The sequence below is a fragment of the Trachurus japonicus genome, chromosome 10 (genome assembly GCF_045865225.1).
Source record: "Trachurus japonicus isolate A0001 chromosome 10, Traja_1.0".
NCBI lineage: Eukaryota > Metazoa > Chordata > Actinopteri > Carangiformes > Carangidae > Trachurus > Trachurus japonicus.
The window spans coordinates 451,821-477,264 of record NC_140916.1 but is presented as its reverse complement, the minus strand read 5'-3'; the positions used below and the strand labels follow the sequence as shown (position 1 = coordinate 477,264).

At 42.4% G+C, this 25,444-nt stretch overlaps 1 protein-coding gene across 4 annotated transcripts in view; it reads right to left on the bottom strand.

Moving 5' to 3' along the window:
- Positions 1-25,444, bottom strand: part of glra1 (glycine receptor, alpha 1) — a 161,746-nt gene that overhangs the window by 83,128 nt on the left and 53,174 nt on the right. For 2 of the 4 annotated variants that reach the window (XM_085788938.1, XM_085788939.1), the window contains exon 3: positions 4,782-4,820. The exons of the other annotated variants lie outside the window; for them this stretch is intronic. In XM_085788938.1, the coding sequence (XP_085645064.1) occupies positions 4,782-4,820 (39 nt within the window). The remainder of the gene's footprint in view (positions 1-4,781; positions 4,821-25,444) is intronic. 4 annotated transcript variants of the gene reach the window in all.

The following is a 25,444-nucleotide window of genomic DNA, read 5'->3' as shown; positions in this document are numbered from 1 at the left end:
GCCATCCAGTCCTCCCATTAAGCTGGTCTGTCCTCTATGAACCAGTCTGCCATCCAGTCCTCCATTAAGCTGGTCTGTCCTCTATGAACCAGTCTGCCATCCAGTCCTCCCATTAAGCTGGTCTGTCCTCTATGAACCAGTCTGCCATCCAGTCCTCCATTAAGCTGGTCTGTCCTTTATGAACCAGTCTGCCATCCAGTCTTCCCATTAAGCTGGTCTGTCCTCTCTTCCTATGAACCAGTCTACCATCCAGTCCTCCATTAAGCTGGTCTGTCCTCTCTATGAACCAGTCTGCCATCCAGTCCTCCATTAAGCTGGTCTGTCCTCTCTTCCTATGAACCAGTCTGCCATCCAGTCCTCCATTAAGCTGGTCTGTCCTCTCTTCCTATGAACCAGTCTGCCATCCAGTCCTCCATTAAGCTGGTCTGTCCTCTCTTCCTATGAACCAGTCTGCCATCCAGTCCTCCATTAAGCTGGTCTGTCCTCTCTTCCTATGAACCAGTCTGCCATCCAGTCCTCCCATTAAGCTGGTCTGTCCTCTCTTCCTATGAACCAGTCTGCCATCCAGTCCTCCATTAAGCTGGTCTGTCCTCTCTTCCTATGAACCAGTCTGCCATCCAGTCCTCCCATTAAGCTGGTCTGTCCTCTCTCCTATGAACCAGTCAGCCATCCAGTCCTCCCATTAAGCTGGTCTGTCCTTCTTCCTATGAACCAGTCTGCCATCCAGTCCTCCATTAAGCTGGTCTGTCCTCTCTTCCTATGAACCAGTCTGCCATCCAGTCCTCCATTAAGCTGGTCTGTCCTCTCTTCCTATGAACCAGTCTGCCATCCAGTCCTCCATTAAGCTGGTCTGTCCTCTATGAACCAGTCTGCCATCCAGTCCTCCATTAAGCTGGTCTGTCCTCTCTTCCTATGAACCAGTCTGCCATCCAGTCCTCCATTAAGCTGGTCTGTCCTCTCTTCTTATGAACCAGTCTGCCATCCAGTCCTCCCATTAAGCTGGTCTGTCCTCTATGAACCAGTCTGCCATCCAGTCCTCCCATTAAGCTGGTCTGTCCTCTCTATGAACCAGTCTACCATCCAGTCCTCCATTAAGCTGGTCTGTCCTCTATGAACCAGTCTGCCATCCAGTCCTCCATTAAGCTGGTCTGTCCTCTCTTCCTATGAACCAGTCTGCCATCCAGTCCTCCATTAAGCTGGTCTGTCCTCTCTTCCTATGAACCAGTCTACCATCCAGTCCTCCATTAAGCTGGTCTGCCCTCTATGAACCAGTCTGCCATCCAGTCCTCCCATTAAGCTGGTCTGTCCTCTATGAACCAGTCTGCCATCCAGTCCTCCATGAAGCTGGTCTGTCCTCTGTGAACCAGTCTGCCATCCAGTCCTCCATTAAGCTGGTCTGTCCTCTCTTCCTATGAACCAGTCTGCCATCCAGTCCTCCCATTAAGCTGGTCTGTCCTCTCTTCCTATGAACCAGTCTGCCATCCAGTCCTCCATTAAGCTGGTCTGTCCTCTCTTCCTATGAACCAGTCTACCATCCAGTCCTCCCATTAAGCTGGTCTGTCCTCTATGAACCAGTCTGCCATCCAGTCCTCCATTAAGCTGGTCTGTCCTCTCTATGAACCAGTCTACCATCCAGTCCTCCATTAAGCTGGTCTGTCCTCTATGAACCAGTCTGCCATCCAGTCCTCCATTAAGCTGGTCTGTCCTCTATGAACCAGTCTGCCATCCAGTCCTCCATTAAGCTGGTCTGTCCTCTCTTCCTATGAACCAGTCTGCCATCCAGTCCTCCATTAAGCTGGTCTGTCCTCTCTTCCTATGAACCAGTCTACCATCCAGTCCTCCCATTAAGCTGGTCTGTCCTCTATGAACCAGTCTGCCATCCAGTCCTCCCATTAAGCTGGTCTGTCCTCTCTTCCTATGAACCAGTCTGCCATCCAGTCCTCCCATTAAGCTGGTCTGTCCTCTATGAACCAGTCTACCATCCAGTCCTCCATTAAGCTGGTCTGCTCTCCCTGCCTCTCTTGCCTACCAGAATCTTCCTCCTTCAGCTGTTGTTAACATTTCCATGTTTCTCACATTCTCTGTTATAAACTATTTTCTTGTCTGTAACAACATCTCTGTCCTGGGTGATGATCCCTCCTCTGTTGCTCACCCTGAGCTTTCTCCTGGTTTTCCCTGTTAAAAGGGTTTTCCATGGAGTTTTTCCTCAGTGGATGTGAGGGTCTAAGGACAGAGGATGATGTTATGATGGGATGTAAAGCCCTTTGAGACAAACTGTTTGGAAAAACGGGCTATACAAATAAAATCGCCTTGTCTTGCCTCGTCCGTCTCTCACTGTAACTGTCCTGAAACTCCTGCGGCACTAATTACAAGACGGACTGTATCAGTGTGTGTGTGTGTGTGTGTGTGTGTGTGTGTTTCTTGGCCTCCACTTGCTTCATGTAAATTAGGGCCACATACACATTAGTGACGACTGACAGAGCCTGCTGTGCTACCAGCGTCAGCATGCTAAGCTAATGAGCTAAAAGGGCTCAGAGACCAGTGTTTCCAGGGAAACGCTGTAGCCTACTCCACTGTACTCTATTGTATATTACTATATTACTATTGTACTGTACTCTGCCTATCATACTATACTCTACTACATATTACTATCTATTACATTCTACTGCACTATACTGTTTTATATTGTCTGTTATCTTTCATATCCCATATATGTCCATACTGTGAATTATATTAACTGCATTCTAATATACTGTAGCCTTTCATATACAGTATATATACATTTTCCCGTATTCTATTTCACACAACAGTATTACACCATGTATTGTCTGTCTATGGATACTCTCATTCATCCAGGTCATGGTTATCTCTGGGCAACAAACTGAATCGTAGGCAGCTGGAGTTGTGTTAGTGTAGGAAGACGTTTGTCCTCAGACCGGTGAGGACGAGTCAGACCGACGTGTTGGGAACTGATGAATCCCCGTGGATCAGAGATGAAACGTCTTTCTAGACAAATAACAAGTCCAGTTGCCTTCGATTCAAGACCATTTATTATACTATTTTATTGCATGACAATCCATACACTGCAAAAACTCAAAATCTTACCAAGAATATTTGTCTTATTTCATTTCTAGTCAAAACAAATCTCATTATACTAAAAATAAGACTCATCACATAAAAAGCAGCTTGTTTTTAGACACTTTTTACCTCTTTCAAGCAGATTTTCACTTGAAATAAGTAGAAAAATCTGATAGCGGAGCAAGTTTTTCTTTCTTATTACAAACACAAAAAAAACTGTCTTTCACTGGCAGATTTTTCTACTTATTTCAAGTTAAATTTTGTTTGAAACAAGTGAAAATGATCTAAAAACAAGTTCATTTTTAGGTGATGAGTCTTATTTTAAGTGTAAAGAGATTAGTTTTGACTAGAAATGAGACATTTTGACAAGAAATAAGACAAATTTTCTTGGAAAGATTTTGGAGTTTTTACAGTGTAGTACTAATATAGTGTGACAATATTACACTTACACTACATGCGATACTTTCTAATACACTTAATTTACACAAAGTACTGAATAGACAGAATACACAAACTATATGCACTACAACTCTGTTCTACTGTACTGGTTTGTATCTTATTATTTCTTATATTTAAATCCAGAAAACAACACAGTAACTATATATTCCCGTTGTGTGCTGTCACTGTTGTTCAACAGATTGTGTGTTGAGCTGTGTGTGTGTGTGTGTGTGTGTGTAGACATCCAGTAGAAACCTTTTGTATCTGTATCTAATGAAGCGTCATCAGCTCAGTGTTTAACAGCAACAACAACACACTCACACACTGTGGCTGTGATGCAGCTCTGACATCGGAGCGTCGGAGCTGCAGCTTCACATTGTAACATCTGTAACATCTGTAACATCTGTAACATCTGTAACATGTGTAACATCTGTAACATCTGCCTCCAGCCGACAGACGGACAGACCAATAAAAACCCTCCGAGCCGCTCAGAGGAGGAAGTCAGCCGTGGTCAACCACTGAGCAGCGCGTCTTTCACCACTAACGAACCAATCGTGGTGGCGTCGAGAGGAGAAAAACAGACGTTGTCAACAACACAGTGAAGTGAGAGCAGCAGCTTAAACTGTAAAAATACCGTTGAGACTCTGACACACGCTGCAAAAACTCAACATCTTTCCAAGAATATTTGTCTTATTTCTTGTCAAAATGTCTCATTTCTAGTCAAAACTAATCTCTTTCCACTTAAAATAAGACTCATCACCTACAAATTAACTTGTTTTTAGATCATTTTCATAGATTTTTCTACTTATTTCAAGTGAAAATCTGCTTGAAAGAAGTAAAAAGTGTCTAAAAACAAGCTGCTTTTAATGTGATGAGTCTTATTTCAAGTAGAATGAGATTTGTTTTGACTAGAAATAAGACAAATATTCTGGGTAAGATTTGGAGTTTTTGCAGTGCATCGTCCTGGTTTGTGTTTGTTTCTGCAGCAGAACTCTTCAGACACTGAAACACCTGCAACAACACACAGCACAGTCTCTCTGCTGCTGCTGTTTATTGTCAAACCAAACAGGCATTAGTCTGTCTGTCCAGCGTGTGTGTGTGTGTGTGTGTGTCCAGTTTCTGTCAGCAGGTGGAAAAATGCCTCGTTGTGTTGCATGAGTGATCGACAAACACAAAACCATGGTCAGGGAAGACAGGAAGAAGAAGAGGAAGAAGAGTAAGAAGAATAAGAAAAGAAAAAAAAGGGAGAAATAAAAAGAAAGTACCTTTCTTGTGAGTAGCTTCATTTTTGGAGGCTTTGGGGTCTAATAAAAAAAAGATCAGAATTAAACACAGAATATTCTAACAACAGGTTATTATTATTAACTCTACGTTGTTTGTCCTCGTTAAGGAAAACAACCGTTGTTTCTTATCAAGGAGCGAACAAGACAGCAAGGCTCAAGTATCTATAAAGGTGTCGCACTGCTGCCAACGCTCAGCGGGGGGAGAGTGTATGGCAGTGGGGGAGACGGGGAGGAGGAGGGGGGAGGAGAGGTGAGGGCAACATACTGTGAAGGCAAATAGCAGGAGGAGGAGGAGGGATGCATGAGTCTGTAGAGGAAACAATCTACTGCCATACTGCAGGAGGAGGAGGAGGAGGAGGAGGCGATGCACTGAGATGAAGAGGAGGAGAGGGGGGAGGGGGAGGAGGGGGAGGTGCAATGCAGTTCTGTCAAGAAGGAGCTGAAGTTAAAAATCTAGCAAAATGCACTACAGGAAGATGCAAGAGGCCAGAGAGAGAGAGGAGGAAGAGGAGGAGGAGGAGGAATGCGGGGGGAGAATGCAAAGACTACATGTCAAACTGGCTTCCTTTACTTTACTCTGTTTGGTTGGTTGTTTGGTTGTTTGGTTTTGTCTGGAGGAAATTACACTTTAGTTTTTCATTTTAGTGGGGCGGATTAGCTGAACAATCGTTCACTTTGTGATAAAAGCATGAAATTTGGTGGATGTGTTGGTGAATATGTTTCAGACAGATCTGGATATTGGGCCACCTCAAAAGCGCCCCCTAGTGGCCGTGGCAGCCATTTGTTATGCGAATAAATGAATGATGAATAAAAACTGCCCTTTTAATAATACCAACTATGTATTATAGTGTCATAGTTATTGGAAAAAGTGTGTTCATTTGTCTTTGTATGATGTCTGGTTTAGGAGTTATGAAAATTGGCCTTTTCGCCATTCGTGCGGACATAAATTCAAAATGGCCACCGAAAAACCCCCCATGGGACATTAGTTGACCCGGGCAACAAGCAAATATCTTAAGTAGACATCTTAAGGGTCCTTAAAAACCATGTTTCCACCAAATGTTGTGCTTCTGTCACAAAATAAACAATTCTTGTGATTTATTAAGCTAATCCGCCCCACAGGGGATGCACATTTTTGGGGGGGCGCTACCCACACGTTTAGCCCCGTTGCTCATTCCATGAATGTACGATCCTTACAAGCTGTACCTCATTGTAAAGGTAACTAATCAGGCTTTCCAACAATATACAATACATCACCTGATGGTATTATTAAAAGAGCAGTTTTTATTCATCATTCATTTATTCGCATAACAAATAGCTGCCACAGCCACTAGGGGGCGCTTTTGAGGTGGCCCAATATCCAGATTTGTCTGAAACATATTCACCAACACATCCACCAAATTTCATGCTTTTATCACAAAGTGAACGATTGGTGTAAAATATTGAGCTAATCCGTCCCACTATTTCTGGTCTTTTGGGCAACGACAGGTTGGTGCTGGTGAGCTGCTGATTCCAGATTCCGTTTTTTATTCCAGAGGTGTGTGTCCCAAATCGCACACTTCTGCACTTACACGTAATATTTTGAGTGCATAAGTGCGTTCACACTGAGCAGTGTGCGAAAATGTAGGTATAACTCAATTGGCGCACTCAAACGGCCAGAACACTGAGTGTGGATCGATGGACACTTTCCACCCTCAACGGCGGCCAAACACTCATAACAGCACAACAGCAACCCTAACACAATAAAACACAACTTAATAGCTCGTTTTGATCGGCAAAAACCGCTGTCCAGTGTCGGCGACATACGGCTCCAACGGCTGGTTGCTATGGTTGCGATCAGAATTTTAAAAAATACTAGAAGAAGCTGTCGAGTCATTTCCGGTCAGTGCACAGCGGCAGTGTTTGATTTGAGACGGTACTTTCCTGTCGAGAAGTATGCGATTTGAGACACACCACAGATCTGAGATGACAACGACATTCATCTAAATGAGCCTGTTGCTCTGACAACGGGTCCAAACACCCCCCCCAATGGAGACTTAGGGAATCAACTCTGACCCCTTTTCCACCGAACTGGTTCCAGTTCAGACCACAGGATTCTTTCTGTGTTTCCTGATGGTCACCATGACAGATTAAAGGCAGTGTTTCCAACTCCTTAGTAAGGAACGTCGCTATTGGCTGTCCTAGAAGTCGCTAAATGACATCATCGCTAACAATGGGAACCTTTCACATTTCAATCGGTATCGTACAGATACTCGGTTTTGTTTTCATTCATATTCTGAATTTTGAATATTTATTTCTCAACATCGCAACTCCTCAGCCTTTAAGAGTATTTTATGTTTTACGGATGGGAAATGATTTTCGAATAATCGAGTAGTCATCCAATGAAAAGAAATTGAATAGTTCATGAGACTATCATCTACAAGGTGCCGACTTGAACTGGAGAATAGAGGAGACTTCTTCCTTGTTTAGATGAGCTCTCATCACCTGACGAGGACTTTATTGAATGGTACCAATATTTTACCAGTAGCCTACCGATTCTCATAACAGTCCGTTTTATTTATAAATGACGGACAGCTGTACTATCCACTCAAGCTAATGCATGCGATTCGAAGGTGCATTCAGGTACCAAAATGAGGTATCATTTGACTTCACGTGAATCGATACTCGGTACTTTGGTGAGAATTTGGTCGGTACCAATAAAAATACCGTATTCGGTCAGTACCCATCCCTATCGCCAAATTTTCATAATTGACCCTTTGTCAAGTCCCGCCCTCCACGGTTACCGTTGCTAGGTTGGACAAACAATGGTCACAGAAGGGTTAACTCCCATTGGAAACCATTGAAAATTAGGCAGATTTGAATTGCTTGTAAGGAAAATTTGATTTAACTTATACATCAGAAAAATGGTGTCTGTGATAGAAGACAGACGTGGCTGAAGAGCGGTTGAACGGCATTACACGACTTTTCCGAAAAGTGGGGAAAAATCATTGTTTTGGTCACTCACTAGCTAGTAGCTAACAACGCTAGCTAACATTAGTTACTAGCTAACTCTTAATCTCTGCCGATCTCCCGTTTCTCCTCGTAAAACTTCACAAAGTTCAAAAGACATTAGCAACGGTAACGTTACGTTTGCTAGATAACTTTGAAGGTTATTGATGTCTTGGGTTTAGGGAATGGGATAAAAATGACTCTGGGAACACGTTCCAGATATCGTGATTCATTATTACAGGAACTCCAGGAACATTTTAACCATATTGAAAAATTCAAAAGTAGTTTTTGCTGAAAAATTTGCTGTCTACCTATCTACTTTCATAAGGTTTCATCCTAGGGTTGTCCAACTTTAGAACGCTGCGCCACACGTGACATGGGGAGAAGCGCTCTGATTGGTGGACCAGCAGACCAATCAGAAGGCCAACAAAGGGTCAATTGACAGGCATTTATTGAATTTTGAACAACGCATAAAAATAGGAGAATCCTCTCCAATTGTGTTATCGCCACCGTTTAAAAGAGTAAGATTACAAGAAAAGAGTCGGATCCAGAGCAGCATTCATTCACAGGTTTAATCAGCACCGATTAAACTAATATAAAACTATATCAATGTGATAGCAGTGATACGTGCTTTCAGGTCCGAGTCTCCAAACCAGAAACTTCTGTAACGACACCAGGAAAAGTCGCTAGATTTGTCGCTAGTCGCTTTTGCCAAAAAAAGTCACCCAGAGGGTTTGGAAAGTGGCCAAGTTGGCAACACTGATGAAACCATCACAGAGGTAGAAATCCTTGCCGTGTCTTGGTCGGGAGACTGGAAACACTACAAGTAGGCTACAACTCCAACCAATCATCGTCTACGACCAATCACGACCCTGCGTGAGGTCAAAGGTCATCGTGGAGGCGTCAAAACAAACTGCCAATCATGGCGACTGTAGCTCTGTGTGTGGCGCTAGCGCTCTTTAGCTCAGACAGGAAACAGAAAAGGAAGAAGGAAAGATGGTGGTTGGTTCCTAGACAATGAGTCGGAGCTCTGTCGTCCTATTGGTCGACATGTAAACAACGAGTCGGAGCTCTGTCGTCCCATTGGTCGACATGTAAACAACGAGTCAGAGCTCTGTCGTCCTATTGGTCGACATCAAGGTTCATGTCGTAGGAGATTCAGACCAGGAGAAGAAATTCAAAACCTTCTAACATGCTAGACTTCCTGTCGGGGCGTCGTAGAGCGTCGTGCAGCGTCCTAGATGCAAATTCGCCATTATGTCACACTACACGTCCGTTTGTCGTTCCCAACGTTCAGAATCAGACCCAATGCTGGAAATTTGTTGAGAGTCGGTTTGAATTTGAAACTGCAAGACAACTAGCTTGTTGCACAGGTGCAAAAAATTCAACTTCAGCGACCAGCCAAACAAAACGCCGTCAAACTGGACTCTGAGTCTTAAGTAGCGCTGGACACGGCCATCACACAGACACAGTCTCTGGAGAAGGAGGTGGAAGTTGTTGAACTGAGACTTGATGGTAGTTGCCTTCGGTATAGTAAAGTAGGTAACCAGACGACAGCAGCTGTTGATTATGTGAGGGAGAATCAACGAGTAGTTGTGTTAAACAGATTTAAAGCAGAAGTAAGGTGAATGTTTGTGTTAATATAAGTCTTAAATAGTTGTATCTTCCCACAGCAATCACTTCTATAGAGTGTTTGGTCTGAAACACGGGTCTGTCAGTCACTCTGCTCTGCTCTGAGCCCAGGAGAAAACTTTCCTTGTATCCTACAACCTTTATCCAATGAGGAGAGAGAACGGCATAAAGGGGCAGTCCTCTCTGTGTGTGCAGCCAAGGGATGCGCCTGAATGTGGTGACGTAGGGACGAGGACCAATAGATCCATGACAAGCTGCTCCGTTGCCGTGAAGCGGTCAGCGGTTGGCTGCAACGGATCAACAACCTCTCAAATCGCTTCACGGGTTTTGAGTCACGGGTCGGACCATTTTTGGATCGAGGGGTGGGGGTAGTAGTACACATGTTGGTAGAACTAACTATTTTGCTGTCGTTGTTGTGCGTGATGTGCAGCTGCCTTTTGGAAAATGTTTACTCGGCTCAGTGTTCCCTCGCTATAGGTACAACTGTTTTTCTATTGTTCATCAACCGATCTGCGGACAGTGTGCCGATCAGTGGATAGTGATCCGAGTGGATCAACAACGATCCGTTGCATAACTAGTCAGTGGAGACGAATGTCAAACCAGTGGAAAACGTATTCCTAAAGATTCTCAGTGCAAAGAGTTGCTCCTAGTGGCCAAATTCTAAGAACATTCTTAGAATCATGATGTTTTCTTAGAATTTCCACTAAAATTGAAGAGCAGATCCTAGTAAAGATAAAAACTATTCCTAAAGAATCGTAGCTCTTGAGAGAGATCCTAAGGTGGGATCTGTTAAGAGCAGGGAAGAGGACTTTTAAGCGGCTTAGGAGTTCCCTAAGCAGAGGACAAAATGGCGAACGGCCAAATTTACCTCTCAAAACATTTTTATGCTCATTGACCAATTGAGCCAGAAGCAAACACTGTTCCTCTGTCCAGTTGGGTTTCCTTGTTCTTTTCTTCTCCATTGCTGTTCACTAGTTTGTGGTAGATCTGAAAGCCAACCAACACTTCTTCTTATAGGCCGCCAAGGCCGGTCAGCAATCACAGACATTGGGGAAAGCTGAGCCGAAATTGAGTTGAAATGTTGAAAGTTGAAAGTGCAAAAATTACCAGCATGGTAATTAATATAAGCAAATAAATATAACTATCACTGTGAATACTGTACAAGTGGGCCTAAGTTTTCACACATTTTGTAGGATAATTTAAAAATATTGCTTACTATTCATTTAACAGATATTTTAGGAGTAGTTAGGAGGATTCTCAGAAACTTTAGGAATACGGGTTGTTCGGAGGCAGGAGAGTTGGACCAGTTAAAGACTGGAACCAAACAGCAGCAGGTTGTTTTTGTTGGAAAAGGAACTTTGACTGGTTTCTAGCGGAGGTGGGTGTCGACCTGTTAATGTCAGGGCAGTGGAGAAGGAGTGGTTGTCCCAGAGACGAGTCTGATGATGAGTCACTGAGGATCAGTCTGAGGATCAGACACTTATCAGCTCCATCTGGAGAGTTCAAGCAGCTGAGGGAGAAGTAGAGCTCACTGTCCCGAGATCAGCAGCAGATAAAACCTGCAGCACTTCCCCGTGCTGCTTTAACAGAGAGGTGAAACACGTGCGAGTGCAACATTCTCATGTAAAAGGTCAGACATTTAATGAGTTTCGAGCAAATAATGATCCCGTCTGAGCCTGTGATGGAAACGTCTAATGTGGTGAAATGTCAGTGTGTGGATGTGACGGCCTTCCTTCCTCCTCCTGCAGCTCTTTGTTTCCCCGCTTCACGCCGCTCACTGTTGTTGATTGATGTCCTATTCCCGCCTCGGAGCGTCACCGAGCCGACTGAAGCCGGCCCCGGCCCGCTGCTTTGCTGTACTTGACAACTGCCATTGTGAGGGATGACGACTACGCCGAGCAGAAGTCTGGGAGCGATATTGTAATCTGTCATTGTCAGCCCGGGAAAAAAAAAAAAAGAAACAGGAAAAAAAAGAAAGAAAGAAAGAAGGGAAATGGCTGCGGAGATAGATGGAAGGTATTCGTCGTGACCATGAACTGTTGTAGACAGGTGACTTAAACTCTATAATCTGCCTGAATCCATGAAAGGACATTTTTTTTCCTGCCTGCTCGGTGCTCCAGTCGGTGTGTCGGGGGCTAAGCCCGGGCTTAAAGGGATAGTTCACCCAAAATTGAAATTTCTATATGATTGCTTCTCTGAGTTACAGGGGGTCTCGGCGTAGCAGTGCATGTCCATATAACGGTTGCAAATGGATACCAACTGTCTTCGTAACAAAAAGACACACCAAAAAACATCCAAATACCTCCATGCTGCTCGTATGTAATGCCCGTCTTGTATTGAAGCCCGGAAATGTGAAATTGTTCCGAAGAAAATTAAATAAGTCTATCAAGCTTGTTTTGTAAGGGAAGCTTCTCCAAATTTGGACGAACCGGGAAGAGAAGCTTCGAGAAGCTTCCGCTACAAAACAAGCTTGAAATACAGACTTATTTAATTTTTTTCGGGACAATTTCACATTTCGGGGGCTTCAATACTGAGCACTGGATGTTGCACCAAAGACACATTGTAATGTTGGATTTATGTTGTGAATGGAGTTAGGAGGTAGTTTGTGTTTTTTTCCATTAAATGTGACGTTTGAGGGTAACATTTATGCTTTATTTGGATGTTTTTTGGTGTGTCTTTTTGTTACGAAGACAGTTGGTATCCATTTTCAACCGTCATATGGACATGCACTGCTACGCCGAGACCCCCTATAACTCAGAGAAGCCACGGAGGACTCTGAAACTTCTCCCAGCCCTTAGTCCACATGAGGGGAAGTAGATTGAAGAAAGTAGTTGAAGAAATTTCAATTTTGGGTGAACTATCCATTTAAACCCTTTGGCCCGTGGCCTGTCCAACGTCTGAACACCTGATCCTGATCGTGGCATCAAACCGCAGCAGCTTCTGTTCTGCTTGCAGCACGGGAGCTAATTACTACCGCCGCTGTGCAGAATCAATTCTCTCTGCGTTGTAAAAAAAAAAGAACAATGAGCAAGAAACAACACGTCGCCATTGTGTCGGGGAAAAACAAAGATATTTTTTTTAGTTAAATGAGAACAGGGATTCTCTAACGGCCTCTTCGCCCCCCGGGGCGCCGAGCATCAGCCGACGATTATCCCGCCGTCTCAGTGGTAAACAACCTCCGTCAGGCCTTTTTACACCGACCGACGTGGCGGATTCAACCTTTTTTTTTTCTTTTTCTCTCTCTCTTGGTGGTAATTAGAGGTGTGATGGGATTCCTCAGGAGAACTGAATGGCCTTTTAGAAAGCAGTAATCCCCTTCCTTATAAACTTATTAGCCATGGACCAGTGAGCTGCTGCTGCTGCCGGTCGCCTGCAGCTCAGGAGCCTCCGCGCTTCTTCTCCTCTACACTAGACTTCTTCTATCTTTAGACTCAAGGAAGGAGAAGAAACAACAAGGACCGGAGGTATTTATAGAAAGCACAGGGCCGCCATTCATCCTGACATCACCACGCCTCATTTCACTCAGCTCTAATTAGCAGCTAGACGACTTCTCCTTCAGCTCTCGCTCTCTAATGTTTCCAGAGATCACTCCAAACGTCCTGCTCTTCATTTTGCTGCTGTGGTATATTGATGTGTTGATGAAGAGAAGGGATCACCGCCGACACATCTTTTCTTGCATTCAAAAAGAGTTTATTACAAGAAGAAGAACAGTGTCTAAAAATGCCGAATCGTGGAGCATCTCTGGTGCCAAAATGAGATCTCTCTCTCTTGGCCTAAAGCTCTAACCTTATATACGTTTTCTAAAACTCCACCTTCTCCCACAGAAGGATAAAAAACAGAATCTAACCTATGCTTTCTGACATTTAACTTAAGAATAGATAGTGTCAAGTATCCCCAAAAACTATGACCCACAGAGATGGGTAGATGACAAGAAACACATTTCTCAGGGTACATTCCACACTACTACTAGACACCTAATCTAAACATCTTGCTGTAAATGTATGAGTGTGCCTTTTCTCTCTTGTAACATCTGAATTTATTTATATTTATTCCATTTAACTATAAACTGTTACTTATCACAAATGAAGTTCCTATCCAAATGGTGAATTACCTCTGACATATCCCTTAACTTTTAGGCTAAGAAAACACCATGAAGAACATAAGATAATTGAAGATATTAAAGCAAAAATGTTCAGGTGGAAAATACACTACACTGCCCTTTTTTTTCCTTTTTTTTTTTGCTTCTACCATCGTCCCACTCAATATTCCCCCCTCTCTCTCTCTGTTTCTCTCCGCTGCCCTTGCCGTTCCCACCTCCTTCCGCTAGACGCTGAAGCACGATCAATATTTTTTGTCATAATTCACCAGAGAGAGAGAGAGTCACCTCTGGGAACCACATTAAAATTCTTTCGCTCTGTGCAATAAAAAGTCCCCGCGTCCAAACTTCCCTTCCTGGCTGGCTCGGAAATAATAATGAAAAAAGAAAAAAGAAAAGGATCGGGGGCCGTTAGCTAGAATACTAAAGAGACGCAATGATGTCACCTCAGTCAGTCAGTCAGTCAGTCAGTCAGTCTACACGTCTACAGTTTGTGTCTTGGAGCTGCTTATATCATTTCTTATACCAGCTGTAGTAAATGTTTTCCAGACGTGACTGCATGGGAGATGTGTTAGCGCCGTTAGCATCTGAGCTAAGTGGAAAACACAGTGTGTGTCTGCAGAGAGAGAGACCGACAGCTGCGCGTCTCTCTCTCCCGCCGATCTACCGTCGTCAGCAAATCCCTACGAGTCTGTCGGCCATTTGTAAAAAGCCACCTTCCCTTCACCTCCCCCCCCTCTTCCTCCCCCTCTTCCTCCCTCCCTCACTCACTCATCCACCATTTCTTTTTTTTTACCCCGCAGCCATTCCTCCATCCCACGCTCATTACCTTACGCCCATTAATCCCATTAAGTAGCCATTAAACAAGTGCTGATAACACCAAATGAACGTCAAGCTCCGACAGCTAATAACCACAGTCCCACTTCGCCACGTTCAGCCCCGGCAAGGAGGAAGGGGAGGAGGAGGAGGAAGAGGAAGAAGAGGAGGAGGAGGAGAGAGGAGGTGTAGTAACAAGTACTCCAGCTGTGAACAGAGAGAGAGATGAGGAGGAAGAGGAGGAAGAGGAGGAGGAGAGGAAGCCAAACAAACATGTAAATATACGGCCCAACGCTGTATATTTACTCGTGTTGCAGTCGTGCCGTTTCACACTCATCGTCACTGGGATGAAGAGCAGAGGGGAAAGGAGGCGACGCAGAGAGAATCGCAAAAGAAACTGCACCTCCATCTCATCTATCCATCATCTATCCATCGTCTATCCATCATCTATCCATCCCTGACAGTTCATCTCACCCAGCTTTATTTAATTGCACTATAGCCTACATTCTGTTTTTGTGTGTGTGTGTGTGTGTGTATTATGCTGCGTTCACACTAAAAAATGTTGGGTTATTTCTGTAACCCAATTTCTGAGTTATTGGTGTTGGGTTAAATTTTGGGGTTATTTTTCCAGTGTAGTGTAACCCATTTTCAGGGTTATAGGCTATGAATTTAACCCAATTCCTGGGTTGTTCAAGTAATTGGGTTATTTTTCAGTGAAACAGTTGAATATTCAACCCAAAAGTTGGGTCAAAAAGAATAACCCAAACTGTTGGGTTAAAATAACCCAAAAAAGGGGTTCGTCCTTATCTGAACCAGCAGTTGGGTTAAAACTGACAACGAGGAGTTTCTCCGTCGGCAGAACGAAAAATTCCGCGACAATAAAACAGTCTCATATTAATGTGGATGAATCTACGTTACCACTTGTTAATGGTCCATTTTAGATAAATCTATGGTTTTGTCTCTATGGTTATTTTGTTATTATTAGTGGTGGTGGAAATGCTGGGCGAGCCGACCAGCGTTTCTTTACTTTCGGTTTCGTGGCGAGTCATGAGAATAACGCCGCCGAATCTCCGTTTATGGTGGGAACTACGACGGTATGTGATCGTCTTCCAACCTCTGACTTTAATTCTTGATGAATGAAAACATGAGTCTGTCTTGCGCCGGTCAAAGAATTTCACGGTGCGGAGGCTCATAAATGTAGTGTGAAAACACTTTGCTTTAACAAAACGCCTCATTGTCCCTTTAAAAGGGTTTTCTATGGAGTTTTTCCTCAGTGGATGTGAGGGTCTAAGGACAGAGGATGTTGTTATGATGGGATGTAAAGTCCTTTGAGACAAACTGGTGGTAAAAACGGGCTATACTAATAAAATTGCCTTGCCTTGGACTGTCCTCCCTAAATAAATAAATAAAATAAATAAATGAATGAAAACCCCGACGCCAACTGACGACGGGACGCGGTCAGGGTCTGTTCACCTCTTCCTGTTGAAGGTGGAGCGGCGAGGAGGGGGGGGGGGCATGGGGGGGTAACGAGGGGGGGGTTAAGTGTTGGTGGCGATAGATAGATAGATAGACGTCCGACTCGCTGCAGCAGCTTCAAACCAGAAGCTCGCTCGCAGCCGCCGTCGTCCTCGCCGCCGCTCAGCATGAGTGATGAGGAGGGACAAGGTTATGGCGGCGAGGTCGCAGCTGGAGTGTGTGTTATTCATCACACACACACAGTCACAAAACACACACACACCTTCCCCTCTCTAGAGCTGCTATCTCTGTCTCACGCTCATACACACGTATTTATTATCAGAGCGCTGCTGCCATGTTGTTGGCCGGTGGATCACAGAAGCGGCTGCTCGCTGCTCGCTCCACGGCCGCCGGCCCACCTGGTTATCCGGGTCAAAGGAATCCAATTTGTTTCACGAATCAGTGGAATCGGTAAACAAGGCTGGAATACAGAGGAGGCAGGCCGAGGGAGGGAGGGAGGGAGGGAGGGAGAGGAGAGGAGATGCATGGGCCGATCGGCGTATTAATGACCTTGTCTTTCATCCATGCGAGAGGGAAAAACGGTCATTTAAGGGAAAAGGGCCGGACAGTCCGAGAGAGAGAGAGAGAGAGGACTGGATGGGAAAATGAAAATGGAAAAGAAAAAAGGGCTAAAAGGCAGAAGCAATTAATGTCAGAATGAATGAGTGCATGGATCACAATTAAAGCAAAGGACACACACACGATTTGAAAAAGAACGATTACGATGCAGAAAGCAATAAAAAATAAAAGAGGAATGTGACAGACAGACAGAAGAGAAGAGAAGAGAGGAAGATCTGCAGCTAGGAGGACGGCCAGGAAATTAAAGAGTCGGAAAAACACACACACACACACACAAGGGAGGGAAGATTGATTGAAAAACAAAGTAGAGGAGAAAGAAGAACGAGGGAGGAAAAAAGATGGGATTCAGGAAATGAATCCAAATACGGTGTGAAAAAAAAAAGATGAATGAAAGAAGAGAGGAGAGGAGTCAAGTGAGGGAAGAGAGGAGAGGAGAGGAGAGGAGAGGAGAGGAGGGGAGTTAACACTAATAAAGGGAGGAGAGAGCGGGATGAGGGAATGAGAGAAGGGATGAACTCATGGATTATAAATGGCTCGTCCTAAATGTGTCAGAGCGTTCGCTCTCCTCCCTCTCCGATGGAGGAACCTGCTAAATCAATCGGAAGCTTTTTGCCAACTCGCCGGACCCACGCTCCCGATCAGTCTCATTTCCTCTCATGCCGGCACATTCGTAGCTCCGGGCGAAAATTCCTCTGCTCTTCCCTCCGCTGAGTCGCTCCTCCCTCCCTCCCACTGCTGCTGCTGCTGCTGCACGGCTAAATTAGCAAGACTGGTGCTAATTTGATGAGAGGTGTGCGTGTGTAAGTGTAAGTGCAAGTGTGTTAACTATGTAGGCGGAAGAGAGAGATGAGCAGTCATCTTGCATTTACAAAAAGAATTAAGGAAGAAAGAAAGAAAGAAAGAAAGAAAGAAAGAAAGAAAGAAGACAAAAGAAACAGATAAAAAGCTGCGTTTCTTTATGCCGTTGCCATTTAGCCTAGTAGCCGCTAACATTCCGCATTCCGTTGCCCCCGGTTACTGACAGACCAAAAAAAGAAAAAGAAAAAAAACATTCCAACATTCCGGAAAGAATGGTTAGGGTTCTAGAATTTCAGATTTCAGATAGCACATTTCTGCTAGCTGCTAACTGCTAGCTGCGCTCAGCTGCGCTCAGCCGCTAGCAGCTGTGTTTATCATTATCATGTCGTTGAGCTAGCCAGATCACTAGCCAGCGTTTCTTTGTTTGTTTGTCTTTTAAGCAGAAAGCAGCTAGCAGCTAGCACCGCCGCTTTGTTGTTAATGCATTCTGGGAGAAATTAGCACTTATGCTGCATTTGAGGAAACTCAGAACTCTGAGTCTCCCAGTTGAAAACTCAGATTTCCAACATCAAAGCATTCGAGACGCAGCACGCCAGAATAGCCACAAACATGTCGGACCGGGACAAACTCTGCAGTCAAAGTGCTTCACGTAGCTAAGACATTAAAACATTACAAACGACACAAAACTATTTTCAAAAAGAACGTTGTAATTCGGCCTGTACGCTGTCAGCAAAATGTGTGATGACGATACGACTTATGATAAACCAGCAGATATTCAGGTTGTTGCATATTAAACACAACACGCTGTAGTTCACACACCAGGCCTGTGGTGGCGCTGTAACGCTGCCACACAAATACACCACAAACAGACAAGAAGAAGAAGAAGAGTGGAGAGCTTGCGACGCTGTGAACAAACACCAAACATCGAAAGTCAACGAAACACGAGAAGTCGGAACAAATACGACGATCGAAGCCGTGTGGCCGATTCCCAAGGACCTGACGGAAGTCCTACGTTGTTGTTGACGTTGGACAACTGATCCTTAGAAGTCGGGGTAGATTTTGTTTCTCCGACTTGAGGTTGCGTTCAATTGCACTTTTTCAAGTAGGCGTAGGTCGGAAAGATCGGAGTTCCGAGTTGTCTCGAATGCAGCATAACAAAGGACATGAGATATTCCTTTTAGCTGATTATGTAGCAGGCCAGTTAGCTCACCAGCTCAATCGCTAAGTCCTACTTACTCACTAGTTTATTATGTTGCTAGCCAACTGGTTTTAGCGCCAACATTTTTTTTTTTTTTTGCTCAATCAGTTCTGAATTAACGAGATCAAATGGTGATTGTGAACTGGAGTGTTCCCTGAACGTCTCACCAGTCGTTGTGTTCAGGGGACTAAAGGATTAATGTTAAAGACGCTAATCAACGTTAGATTAGCTCCGCCCCCTCCCTCATGTATGTCGTGACACTGCACTGTTCTCTTCCTTTCATTAAGGAGCAAGAGCTGTCAAGCTGTTTATTCCATGAGTGTGATTAATGCAGTGGCGTCATTAGCTGGTAGGGGACACACACACACACACACACACACGCACACGCACACACTCTCACACACACACACACACACACACACTCTCACACTCACACGGACACACAAAGAAAAGGAAAACTGCATGAATGAGCAAGTGTGCGAGCTCACGCTATGCGGCTGTGTGTCCCTGACAGCCATGACAGAGTCTGAAACTCTAACAACGGCTCTGACACAATTAGCTGAGCAGGTTACATAAAGACGAGCTGCTCCTCCTCCTCCAACAACCATACTTTGGTTTTTAAAGGGATAGGTCACCCAAAATTGAAATTTCTCACTCATTATCTCCTCCCCCTCATGTGGACTAAGGGCTGGGAGAAGTTTCAGAGTCCTCCGTGGCTTCTCTGAGTTACAGGGGGTCTCGGCGTAGCAGTGCATGTCCATATAACGGTTGAGAATGGATACCAACTGTCTTCGTAACAAAAAGACACACCAGAAAACATCCAAATACCTCCATGCTGCTCGTATGTAATGTCCCTCTTGTATTGAAGCCCCGAAATGCGAAATTGTCCCGAAAAAAATTCTCTTCTCTCTTCGAAGAGGAGCTTCGAGAAGCTTCCGCTACAAACAAACTTGAAATATAGACTTATTTAATTTTTTTCGGAACAATTTCTCATGTCGGGGCTTCAATACAAGAGGAACATTACATACGAGCAGCATGGAGGTATTTGGATGTTTTTTGGTGTGTCTTTTTGTTACGAAGACAGTTGGTATCCATTTGCAACCGTCATATGGACATGCACTGCTACACCGAGACCCCCTGTAACTCAGAGAAGCCACGGAGGACTCTGAAACTTCTCCCAGCCCTTAGTCCACATGAGGGGGAGGAGATAATGAGTGAAATTTCAATTTTGGGTGAACTATCCCTTTAAGAAACGTCCAAAGGACTCTGTGTTCTGTGTTCAGGAGGTTTGGTATTATCATTACTATAATTCCCGGCAGGTCTAACACACTGCCAGAGAGCACTTTCTGCATTTAACTTTTTGTTTTATTGCAGCACATTAGAGGAACGGGAAGGAAACATAAGAGCCATAAATTCAGATAAGTGTCACGTTGGCCTGTTTAAATCCTGATCTGTAAAGGTCAATGCAGTGTAGACTCAGTAAATCAGACCGGCTGCTGCCAACCAACCACCGGCGGAGCAGAAATCAAATTTAGAGGAAAAAAAAAAAAAATAGAAAATAGAAAATGGACTGGAGACGAACGAAGCCTCACAAAAAAAAAAAAAACAGCGAGCAGATTCTTGGCAGGTCGGGAAGGACGAGCGGAGTTCGGCCGTTCTGCAGCCGCGGCAGCTTTAATAACACACACTTAGTCACGGTGAAAACTCTCTATCTCATGAGCTGAGATACCCCACTCACTTAGAGATCTCCATAGAATGGCTTACACCATCATGGGCTCAGCAAAAAAGAGAAAACACCACCAGCTCCACGGCAGTCAATCAGAAATAGGAGCTGCTGCTGCACATTCACTCTGCTCACCTGTGTGTCCGGTGTACAAAATATTACACATGTAGATAGAAATATAGATATATATAGATATATAATTATAGGATTTACTGGTGTTACTGGTCCCAATGATGGAGGCTCACAGGTCTTTCACAGGTTTTCCAGAATCAAAGCAGCGCTGCACCACAGTGTTCAGCAACCCACAACGTAATAACGGACAATAACGTCATCATTTTGGCCTTTTTTAAATGTTATAAAGCCAATGAAGTAATAAAATCTTTGAGCCAATAGTGTAATAACTTTGTTTTTTTTGCTGGTTCTTACGTTATTGGCAAAGTGTTACAAAGAAACGTTTGACTTTTTGATTGTGATAACCGGAGCTGATACTGCAATAATGTGTAAAATAATATTTGGCCTCTGTTAAGATAGTTTATGAACCTTTTACCAAACTTGTATTATTGGTTGTTTGTTTGTTATCTGTTTCGGTTTCTTGCTGCTTGCTGCAAAACAAATTGCCCCCAGGGCATAATAAAGATATCTTTGACTTAATATAATACATTTTCTTTTATATGTTGGTTTTATGGTTTATCTCCTATGAACCTGCACGCAAAACAAATCCTTATGTAAATTATTTTATTCTTTTATTCCTTTGGTCATGAGGCTGATCAATGCAGAAAATGCAACAACAAGCAAAACCCACTGATCCTGGTTCTTTTTCTACTGTGAGTCACCGGTCGGTGCTGACGTTGTTGTGTGGATGATGAAGCTGTTTGTACACTGCTGTATCTATTGTTGTTGTCTTTTTAGTTTATATCTACTATTTATTATGGAAGGGCTGACTGGAGAAATGAAGTCGCCCTTTTGGGATTAATAAACTCTTCTGACTCTGAATATACATGTATCACTATACAGTATGTTTATTATTTTTTATTTTCAGGGTAGAAGACAGCGTCACAGTTGTGAAACATTTGTGCGTTGTGTGAATGTGATTTGCTTGGCTGTTTCTCTGTGTTTGCAAACAGAGAGTATAGTCAGTTATCAACAACCTGGTTGTAACACATTCACATCTTCTAGTCTGGAAATAAAACTAAATAAAGTGAAACAAGAGGCTTCAAGGGCTCAGAGCTTCATTCATCTCTAAGGCTGCTGCCACAAACCAGCAATAGACAATGCACCGGCCACTTTGTTGAAGTTTTACATTTGCATCCGTCTGTACTTTTTAGGTAATTTAAAATCGTGCATACTTTGCCAGGTTTTTAATTCCATACCCCCTTGTAATACTTCCTTTTTATAAATGTAGAAATTGTGCATATTCTGCCACTTTAGCACAAACTCCTGTTATTGGTCCGGTTATACCCACTGTTTGTTTTATGGCTTTCTTTTATCTTTTTTTTCATTTATTTATTTATTGAACAGGGACAGTGCACATCAATCAACATGACAGTTTTACCATCAGTATAAATGTGAGTTTAGCCACAGTGGCTAATGTTCATCTGTTGATAAAAGTTAACATCATCAACACTTAATGCAATAAAATGCAGCACAACAGTCTGTATAGATACATTACAGAATAGAATGTATATAGAACAGTCTGATTTGCTTTGAGCCACATCTTAAGTTTATGTTTTCACAACTTTCTGTTTCTGTCTGGTGTGTTTGGGTATTATAGGATGCATCTGAATCGCCCTTTGGAGAAAATAAAGATTTATTACTACTACTACATTATTACAGTTATTACATTTCCAATTTTTTTTTATACTTGGCCACTAACGTAATAACCAATAATAAGTTAAAAAAAAAGAAGTTATTACAGCATTTCAAACATTTTATTACATTATTGGCCTTATTACATTTAAGATGACCAAAATGATTACATCATTGGCCGTAATTACGTTTAAGATGACCTAAATTATTACGTTATTGGACTTATTACATTTAAGATGACCAAAATTATTACGTCATTGGCCGTAATTACGTTTAAGATGACCAAAATTATTACGTTATTGGCCTTATTACATTTAAGATGACCAAAATTATTACGTCATTGGCCGTAATTATGTTTAAGATGACCGAAATTATTACGTTATTGGCCTTATTACATTTAAGATTACCAAAATTATTACGTCATTGGCCGTAATTACATTTAAGATGACCAAAATGATTACGTTATTGGCCTTATTACATTTAAGATGACCAAAATGATTACGTCATTGGCCGTAATTACGTTTAAGATGACCAAAATTATTACATTATTGGCCTTATTACATTTAAGATGACCACAATTATTACGTTATTGGCCGTAATTACGTTTAAGATGACCAAAATTATTAAATTATTGGCCTTATTACATTTAAGATGACCAAAATTATTACTATTATTGGCCTTATTACATTTAAGATGACCAAAATTATTACATTATTGGCCTTATTACATTTAAGATGACCAAAATTATTACGTTATTGGCCGTAATTACGATTAAGATGACCAAAATTATTAAATTATTGGCCTTATTACATTTAAGATGACCAAAATTATTACGTTATTGGCATTATTACATTTAAGATGACCAAAATTATTACGTCATTGGCCGTAATTACGTTTAAGATGACCAAAATTATTACGTTATTGGCCTTATTACATTGAAGATTACCAAAATTATTACGTCATTGGCCGTAATTACGTTTAAGATGACCAAAATTATTACGTTATTGGCCTTATTACATTTAAGATGACCAAAATGATTACGTCATTGGCCGTAATTACGTTTAAGATGACCAAAATTATTACATTATTGGCCTTATTACATTTAAGATGACCAAAATTATTACATTATTGGCCGTAATTACGTTTAAGATGACCAAAATTATTAAATTATTGGCCTTATTACATTTAAGATGACCAAAATTATTACATCATTGGCCTTATTACATTTAAGATGACCAAAATTATTACATTATTGGCCTTATTACATTTAAGATGACCAAAATGATTACGTTATTGGCCGTAATTACGTTTAAGATGACCAAAATTATTAAATTATTGGCCTTATTACATTTAAGATGACCAAAATTATTACGTTATTGGCCTTATTACATTTAAGATGACCAAAATTATTACGTCATTGGCCGTAATTACGTTTAAGATTACCAAAATTATTACGTTATTGGCCTTATTACATTTAAGATGACCAAAATTATTATGTTATTGGCCGTAATTACGTTTAAGATGACCAAAATTATTACATTGTTTGGCCTTATTACATTTAAGATGACCAAAATTATTACGTTATTGGCCTTATTACATTTAAGATGACCAAAATTGTTACGTCATTGGCCTTATTACATTTAAGATGACCAAAATTATTACATTATTGGCCTTATTGCATTTAAGATGACCAAAATTATTACATTATTGGCCGCAATTACGTTTAAGATGACCAAAATTATTACATTATTGGCCTTATTACATTTAAGATGACCAACATTATTACATTATTGGCCGCAATTACGTTTAAGATGACCAAAATTATTACATTATTGGCCTTATTACATTTAAGATGACCAAAATGATTACGTTATTGGCCGTAATCACGTTTAAGATGACCAAAATTATTACGTTATTGGCCGTAATTACGTTTAAGATGACCAAAATTATTACATTTTTGGCCGTAACAACGTTTTGTGTTGCTATGAGGAGAAAACGTGCATCAAGATCATCAATTGGAAATCAACCAATCAGAGTCCGTCTGCTCTGATTCTGATAAAACTCTTCTTCGTCTGTTTATCCAGAGCGACTTTGACAGAATATTAAATAAACTTTATAGTCCAGATCTGGAGGTGTGAGGTCGACGTGAAGCCTCGACAGTTTAGAACTCCTGCAGCCTCTTTTTATTTATTTTTTATTTTTTTTTAAATAAATGTGAAGTGCATCATTATAATCGTTGTTGTATGTGATCACATGACCACGGCAGCAACATTTTGAACACTCCGAACACACACTGACCTGATGGAGTCAATAGAGATTATTCACATCCATTCTGGAAGCCTTACGTCATTAACATGCAACAAGGCTCCGGAGGAACATTTCACCCAGATCGATCGGTTTGATCGGTTTGATCGGCTCACATCAGGACGCTGCTCTGATGTCTCCATCTGCTCCAATTACTGCTTTTTCTTTTTTCTTTTTTTCTTTGTTTTGTAACTTGCTGTTTTATTCATAGACTGTAATGAATGTGGAGGGTTGCCCCAGTTCTCCAATGTCTAACTTATTAATGCACAGATTGATACAGAAAACCTCTGACATGTGTCTTTATGAGGGCTTCCATTCAGGGAGAGGTCGCTAAGTATTACATCATCATCATCATCATCATCATCATCAGTAAGTCGTGTGTAGCAGACGCTGGTGGCAGAGGAGGCACATTACCTTGACCACCAAAACAAGCACTCAGGATCGTGTGGATACCAAGGAATGTAGCCAACTAGCACCGTGACGGTTTAACTGAGTCATTACTCTATAGAGAGCCGAAGCGGAAGCAGGAAGTAACGTCACCATGGGACCTCAACTCGGAAAAAGTCTCCATGTAAATGAACGGGAGTCAAAGTTTTATTTCATGATCTGATTGAATTGTGCCATGAGAAAAAAATAAGACCTCTACCTGTTTAAAACATCACGTTTCATTCGAAAAAATCAGCAGTTTGTTGGAAAACAGAATAAAACTCCTTAGAATCCATAACCAGAAAGACTACAAGTCGCGTAGGTGACGTCACACACCACATGCCGCCCTTTCCCGTTTCAGTTGGTGACGTATTTTTTGTGGGACACCAGATCTGTAGTCCGTAGACCGTCGTCACACAAAATACATTCTTCCGTTGCCGTTTTACAACAAACTGCTGGTTTCTCTTCATGAAACGTGATGTTTTAAACAGGTAGAGGACAGAGTTTTTTCTCATGGCACAATTCAATCGGATCACGAAATAAAACTTTGACTCCCGTTCATTTACATGGAGACTTTTCCCGAGTTGAGGTCCCATGGCGACCGTTACTTCCTGCTTCTGCTTCGGCTCTCTATTCACAGTCTGGGTCAGGGGGAGGGGCTTCATAGGGCAGGGGGCGGGGCTTCAAGGGGGGCAGGGCGGGGTGGGGAAGGGGAGGGGGGAGGTTATGTAACACCTGAGAGATAAGACTAAGTCTGAGTTCTATAA